The sequence below is a fragment of the Nannospalax galili genome, unplaced genomic scaffold (genome assembly GCF_000622305.1).
Source record: "Nannospalax galili isolate Female #2095 unplaced genomic scaffold, S.galili_v1.0 scaffold120, whole genome shotgun sequence".
In the NCBI taxonomy this organism is placed as follows: Eukaryota; Metazoa; Chordata; class Mammalia; order Rodentia; family Spalacidae; genus Nannospalax; species Nannospalax galili.
In genome coordinates this window covers 4459776-4467275 of record NW_008350324.1, presented here as the reverse complement: position 1 = coordinate 4467275, position 7500 = coordinate 4459776, and the positions used below count along the sequence as shown (strand labels likewise).

At 49.9% G+C, this 7500-nt stretch overlaps 1 protein-coding gene across 1 annotated transcript in view; it reads left to right on the top strand.

Annotated features, from left to right (window-relative positions):
• The first annotated feature begins 4657 nt into the window (after positions 1-4657).
• Positions 4658-7500, top strand: part of Oas3 (2'-5'-oligoadenylate synthetase 3) — a 23815-nt gene continuing 20972 nt past the window's right edge. The window contains exon 1 of the mRNA XM_029570589.1: positions 4658-4837. Coding sequence (XP_029426449.1) covers positions 4658-4837 — 180 coding nt within the window. The remainder of the gene's footprint in view (positions 4838-7500) is intronic.

Sequence of the window (7500 nt, the reverse complement as noted above, 5' to 3'; positions counted from 1 at the left end):
ACACACACACACCCTGGAAAACACTGGCTCTTCTCCCTGCAGCAATACTAGCAGTGCCCTGCCCAAGCTTCCCTGTAGGTAGAGCCCAGCCTGGGCCCAGATCCAGTTTCTAAACTCTGCTAGAGGCTGGGACACTGGGCAAGATCCTTGACACACAAACACCCGCCTCGAGGGAAGAAAATGGTTTTCTGTCATGGGGTACAATGACAGATCTCCAGGTTCCAAGGTTCCAGGAAGAGTTTAATGAGCAAGCACATGGTGGATTATGTCAGTGTCCACCATGCAACTTATCTGAAAAGAAACTGGGCCTTAAGACTGTGGTGTTTTTAGAAAGTAAATTGATTTATTGACTCCTCTGTCAGGGACAGCAGCCAGACCAGAACAGAAGCCTTGCCTGCCTGTGAGCATTCACCACATATGCCAGGCATGGTGTTGCATACCTTTAATCCCAGCACTCAGGAGGCAGAGGTAAGTGGACCTGAGGCCAGCCTGGTCAACATAGCAAGTTCCAGGCCAGCTGGGGCTACATAGTAGATACTGTCTCATTTAAAAAAAAAAAAAAAAAAAAAAAAAGTTCTTCTTGGAATGGGGAAGTGGCTCCAGTCAGTGGAGTGTTTGTCTCACAGACATGAGGACCTAGGTTCGATCCCTAGCACCCATGTAAAAAGCACGGTGTGACTGAGTGTGCCTGCCACCCTACTGGGGAGGAGGAGACAGGAGGATCCATGGGGCTCTGTGGCCACCTAGTCTCAACTAATTGGTGTAATCAGTGAACTCCCAGGTTCAGTGAGAGAACTTGCCTCAAAAAATAAGCTGAAAAGTGATAGAGGATATCCAGTGTTGACCTATGACTTCCCCAGGTGCACACACAGGGAAATGCACACACGTGTGTGGACACACACACACACACACAGCACAAAATGTTTCTCTTCTCAGGGGCCAGCCCTGGGCTGTGCCCTGGGACTTTGTACTGGGGGAACAAAGAACACAAAGCCCAGGACTGATGTGCTGGGAGCAGGTGCCGTCTAACAGGGCTTTGGTTCACTTCTAATTATGCAGTACCTAGTAGAGGCCTGATGAGCGTGGTGACAAGAGGGTCAGTGCAAAGCACAGCACTCACCTCAAAAGGGATAAGAGAGTTTATTCTGAGATAAATATGAGTGAGGGTCCATGGCCTAGAAACACAGTCAGGCTACCCTGAATAACATGTTTTTTTAAATATTTCGTTTATTATTTTTATTTTATGTGTATGGGTGTATTACCTGAATGTGGATAAGTGTACCCGTCTTGTGCAATGCCCATGGAGGTTAGAAGAGGGCATCAGATCCCCCTGGAACTGGAGTTACAGATGGTTGTTAGCGCCATGTGGGTGCTGGGAACTGAACCTGGGTCCTCTGTAAGAGCAGTCAGTATTCTTAACTGCTAAGCCATCTCTCCAGCCCAGAATCACATATTCTTAGATGAATGTGAGATTTTTTAGTTACAGAACAAAGAAAGTCATAGATCAAGGCATTTACCAAATATATTGGTGGGGAACGCAGGCAGGCCCTTACAGCAAAGAGGAAATCTCTGTTGTAGGTCTCAGGTGCTATCTGAAGGTATCCTTAGCTTCTGGAGTTAGTGGAAGCCAGTGGTCTGTTAAGAACACATTGAAAAGGTTTTACCAGATAGTCCTAAGGATGGTGGGCAATGACTTCTGGTAACTAAAGATAACCCAAGATAATTTGGCTCTAGATTTGCAACATTCAAACTCTCCATAATTACAATGTTCAAATTAATCATTCAGCCTTGTGGCACCTTTAATACAGATGGGGCTTTGTGGCTTTCCTTCCTTCCCTCCCTCCCTCCCTCCCTCTTTTCTTTTCTTTTCTTTTCTTTTCTTTTCTTTTCTTTCCCCCTAGGCACTTCAGTTTATAAGCACCTGTGGATGGCAGGGCAGAAGACTTTGCCTGAGGCCCTGGAAGGAGCTCCTGAGTTGCTCCAAGAAGGGACCTCAGAGCCAAGGGCAGAAGAATACAGGAGGACCAGCCAAATGAAGACGTGGAAGAGCATGGGTGGCACAGGGAACAGCCTCTGCAGAGACCCAGAGGTGGGAATGAAAACCAGAAAACTCAACGAGTGGGGAGGGGAGGGGAGAGGACTGGAGGGAAGGGGAGGGGAGGGGAGGAGAAGGCCACCAGACAGCTAGTGAGACTGCCAGGGGGTGGCTTCATTTCCCAGGCTGCAGGAACAATCTGTATAACCACTTGTGCAGCAAACTGATGGTGGGGTTTAGATAGCAGAGGGACTCTGGGTTAGAATCCCAAGACCAATATATCAGCAGGCTGCATCCTTCCAAGGCTGCAAGGGAGACTCTGTCTCCGCCTCTGCCTTCTGGTGGCTCTGGGCATCTTGCATGGCTCTGCCCTCTGCCTCCATCTTCATACCACATTCACCCTGTGTGCAGCTCCGTCTAAATTTCTCTGTCCTACAGGGACACCAGCCATATCAAACTGGGACACATCCTAATAGCTTTAATTAATTAATTAATTAATTTTATGTGTATGAGTGTTATGTCTGCCTGTATGTAAGCACACCTGTGTCTTTGCAGTACCCGCAGAGATCAGACGGGGGCATCAGATTCCCTTGGAACTGGAGCTATGGACAGTTGTTAGTTGCCATGTGGGTGCTGGGAATTGAACCCAGCTTCTCTGCAAGAGCAACCAGTTCTCTTAACCACTGAGCCATCTCTCCAGCCCCTAATAGACTTATTCTAACACCGTTCTATTTCTTAATAAGATTCCATTCTGAGGTCCTGGGGTTAAAACCTCAATATATCTCTTTTAGGAAAGACCTGGACACAGCCCAGCTCCTCATTGTCCCTCTCTGAACCTTCACAGACCTGTGACCCTAGACCCAGCTCACCCTACAGGAAATGGCTCACCTTAAAGGAAGTGTGGGTGGTGGGAGGCAGGTGGGAAGGGCTGCAGCCTGCGTTACCTGCTTTAAGACTGGGAATGAATCCCCAGTGGGCTCCTAAGCCCTGGATGTGCTGATGAGATCTACTTCCCCCATGTTCTGCTCCCCAACTTGTCCACATGGCTCTGAACCTCCTTAGTCCTTCCCAGCTTAAGTGACCACAGCAGACCAAGAATGCCTTTGGATCTTATCAGTCCCCAGGGCCTCTTAGAGTGTATTTCTGAACAGAACCAGGGTATATAACCCACACCACCAAAGTGTGCCCCTAAAACAGCATGCTATCCTCAGGTACCCACACTGACACACACCACATATACCACATACAGTGTACATATACCATACACATGCACGCTGCACACACACATACATACACCACACACTCCACATACCACACACATACACATACCACATATACATACACCACAAACTCCACATACCACATACACACATCACACACCATACATACACACACAGACCACACAAACACTACGCACTCATCATACAGACATACACGCCATACACACACACCCCACACATACCACATATGTACCACACACACTGCACACAACACACACACACACACACACACACACACACACACACATACACACCACCTAAAGGGGAACCTTCACCTCCTTGCCTTAGACCTCCATTCATCAGCTTGAAATTGCACCTGATTTTGTCGCTCATCCTGGTTGTGCCAGGGCACAACCACAACCATGATGGCCTCCGTCTCTTCACCAGGGCTGTAGACTCCATCTCTTCACCTGTGTGCCAGGCCTATGCTGAGGACCTCATGTCGTATCGCCTCCTCCAGCAACAGTCTTGTGCCACAGCAGAGCAAGGAGCAAAGTCAAGGTATCTGCAGCCAGAAAACCTGGTCCAAATTCCACCTCCGCAAGTCATCTGCTGTGCGACACTGGGTGACTTACTTAACCTCTCTATTCCTCCTTTCCCTGTCTCTGGAATAAAGATGTCATGCTACCCACCTCATAGGACTTTTCAGATGATTGAGTTGAAATTTATGAAATATTTAGAACTGGCACCAAATGGTTCATAAAATAGAATCCCACCTTACTGATGAAAAAACTAAGGCTCAGAGGCTTAGTTGGACTGGGACCCAAGGCCATTCAACCCCTCAGGTCCTTGCCTTGTTTACCATCTGAAACGTCCTTGAATGACCTCTCAGGACAGATAGTGAAATGGAGGCCCAGAGAGGCTAACTCACAAATCTACCGCTGCACAGCAAAGCAGAGAGGTGACAGCTAGGGTCTGGGGAGTATCATAGTGGAGCTACTTCCTCAAGCCCCAGGTGCCCCATGGGCAGCAGGTCTATCCCAGTCACTGGAGAACAGGTGGGGAAGCCTCAGCAGACACTGAGAGCCAGTTCCCCAGGTGCTCACAGTTCCCAGGTTGCCCAGGGGGACAAAAATCACATCAAAGAAAAAGTGTAGCTGCAAACTCTCTTATCAAGTCTGCAACGCCCAGAGCTGCTGGGAGGCGAGGGAAGAGGAGGAAGAAACGAAACTGAAAGCCGGGAGCAGCGCCTAGGCGAGGGCGGAGGTGGGGTGGCTGGCAGCCCTCTGGCCTCTGCTGTCCCCGCCTGCAGGATCTGGCCCAGCCCCAGGCATCCTCTCAGACCAGGGAGCAGCCTGAACAGCCTGGGGAGGAAACAAAATCCTTCTGGGTGCAGGTGACCATGGAGTTGTACCGCACACCAGCCAGCGCCCTAGACAAGCTGGTGGCCCACAACCTGCAGCCCTCTCCTGAATTCGTAGCAGCCGCAAGACAAGCCCTGGGTTCCTTGGACACGGCCCTGCGGGAGCACGGAGCACGAGGCTCCAGGTTACTGGGTCCTCGGGTGCTGAGGACCGCCAAGGTGAGCTGGCGGGGCACCCATGGGAATGTCCCAAAGGTGGCTTAGGAGGAGCTTTAACCAACCACTGTATGGGGAAACTGAGAAGCTGAGAAGCAAAGTAGCCCATCCAGAGTCAGCCGCCTAGCAGGGGACACCAGATGGGCTGACTGCTTCTTCTGGGCTCTTAAAGGCTGCCTCATTCATTCGCTCACTCACTCACTCATTCATTAGAGTATTCAGACTCTGGACCTCCCACTGTCTCACTCTGAGGGCTGGGAAGAGCTCATGGTCTGTAATACTCAGTATCCCAATCACTGAGAAATTGCTAAATAGCAATGAACTTGACCTGGTTAAACCAGTCCTGTCTCGTTCAGTCCCCATGGTTCCTCAAGGAGGTATTGTTAGGGAAAGAGGAATTTACTGCTTGTTTGAATTTACTGCTTGTCTGAATTAACTGCTTGAATTTACTTGTTTGAATTTACTGCTTGTAACCAATTAACTCAACTGGAGACACAGGCATCCGGAGATAGGGGCAAGCGCTACAGCCCCCCTGTAACCTGACCTGTCTGGTCTGTGTCATGTCACGTAGGCATGTCTGCTTACACAAGATAACAGGGAAGGGCCATGCCAGGCACATACCACCCATCCCTCCCCGATTGGGACACCTGAAAGGAGTTGTAACATTTTTCTTGTTTTGAAGTTATTGGTTTGTGAAATGCTTGCTTTGAAACTATTGGTTGTATAAACATGGGCTTTTGTGTAAACGGTTGTGGGAGCCTATATAATCTTTACCTGAAATTGCCTCAGGGTCGATCGCTCTAACCAGACCTGCGTGTCTTGGAAGGACGGTCAGCCCCAGCTAGCTGGTTTAATAAAACTCTGCTTGATTTTTGCATCTCCATACTTGTGCATTTGTTCTCCAGAAGAGACCCACCAAATCACGGACCCTAACAGTATTACTGCCAGTTTTATGAATGAGTGAACTGAAGCTGGGCCTGGTTAAGCCCCTGCTCCATGCCACATTTTATCACTTGAGCCTTGTGTCATGTTGCTACTGTGCAGTGGTCACAGAGTCAGGGAGACAGCTGTGAGCTGTGTTGGCCCCAGGTAAACTCAGGAATGGGGTTGCATGGGAACCTGGGAAGGGCAGGTAGGTCTAGAGATTGTTCTGGGGAGGTGGTCTCAGATTGTCTGTGGGCTCCTGGGGCTGGACCTGAGCAGGAGATGGGACAGGAAGAGACTGGAAGAGAGCCTAGGAGATGCGGAGCCCCACTGCTGCCTCCCACAGGGTTAGAAGGGATTTCCACCCAGCAAGAGCTCAAGGGTGTCTAAAGCCCTGGCTGTCCTCTGGAAAGCTCAGATGGGACATTAACCCATGGCCTCTGATCACCTGTGCCACTGAGCGAGGAAGGGTCAGCTCCAGTTCCAAGGCCCACACTGAGGTTCAAGTGTGCCACTCCCACTGAAAAGGCTCCTGGGACGAACACATCCTCCAGGTGGGATGCTTAGGGCTCCTGGCTGGACCAGAAAGCAAAGAAGGAGATCACAGACCTTGAGAGTCATGTCAGAACAGTTCCCTACCCTAGGTGGCTACCATTATTCCATTAGGAATGTTTGCAGATGTGTCAATGTGCTCCCCCACCCCATCCTGTGGGACACAGCTACCTGCTCCCCAGAGTCGCTATTCAGACCTGCTTCAACCTCCCAGGTACTGGGAATACAGGCATGGGCTACCATATTGGCTTGGAATTTCATTCTAAATCACAGGAAGAGGAAAGGGGGCAAAAAAACTTCTTTACTGCCGGACGTGGTGGCTCACGCCTTTAATCCCAGCACTTGGGAGGCAGAGGCAGGCGGATCTCTGTGAGTTCCAGGCCAGCTGGGGCTACAGGGAGACCTTGTCTCAAAAAAAAAAAAAAAAAAAAAAAAAAAACTTTTTTATGTTATGTATTATGAGTGTTTTGCCTGTATGTATGCGCCATATGTGTGCAATGTCTGTAGAGGCCAGAAGAGGTCATTGGATGCCCTGGAACTGGAGTTGCAGATGGTCGTTAGCCATCATGTAGGCACTGGGAACCAAACCCCGGTCCTCTGCAGGAGCAGCCCATTACTGTATGGAGGGCAAAAGGGGTAGGGCCCCCTGAGTCCAGATCACTTAGGGGGTGACTGTGACCTCTCCTTCCTTCTTGGCTCTTTGCTATTTTCCCATTTCTCTTTTGCAAGGTGGGGGTGACAGCAGCTCCTTCCTTCCAGCATCCTTAGGGAGAAAGAGATGCTCCTATGTGAGACATGAAGACTCTCAGTGGCCATACAGTTCCTGTCTACCAGTTCCCTTTCTACTTATCCCTCCCCCACACACAGTGTGAGGGTTGGCAGTGACAGGCCTAGAGCAACCATTGGGATGATAAGGATTCTGGGTAGGACTGGCTCCTACCAGACTCAATCTGGCTTTCACCACCCTTGGCTGAGTACACTTTGGCCTTAAGGTCCCATATCTGCCACCATATGTAACCACACCAGGGCAGCTGCATGCTGGAAGCAGATAACGGGTATAGATGCAGGGCGGAGAGCAGGGAGAGTCCTTCTCAGGTCCTCAGGCTGTAAGCTCTGCAGCAGAAACACCATCAGAAACATTTCTCTATTAGTCTTTCCTGTTGCTGTGATAAACACCACGACCAACAGCA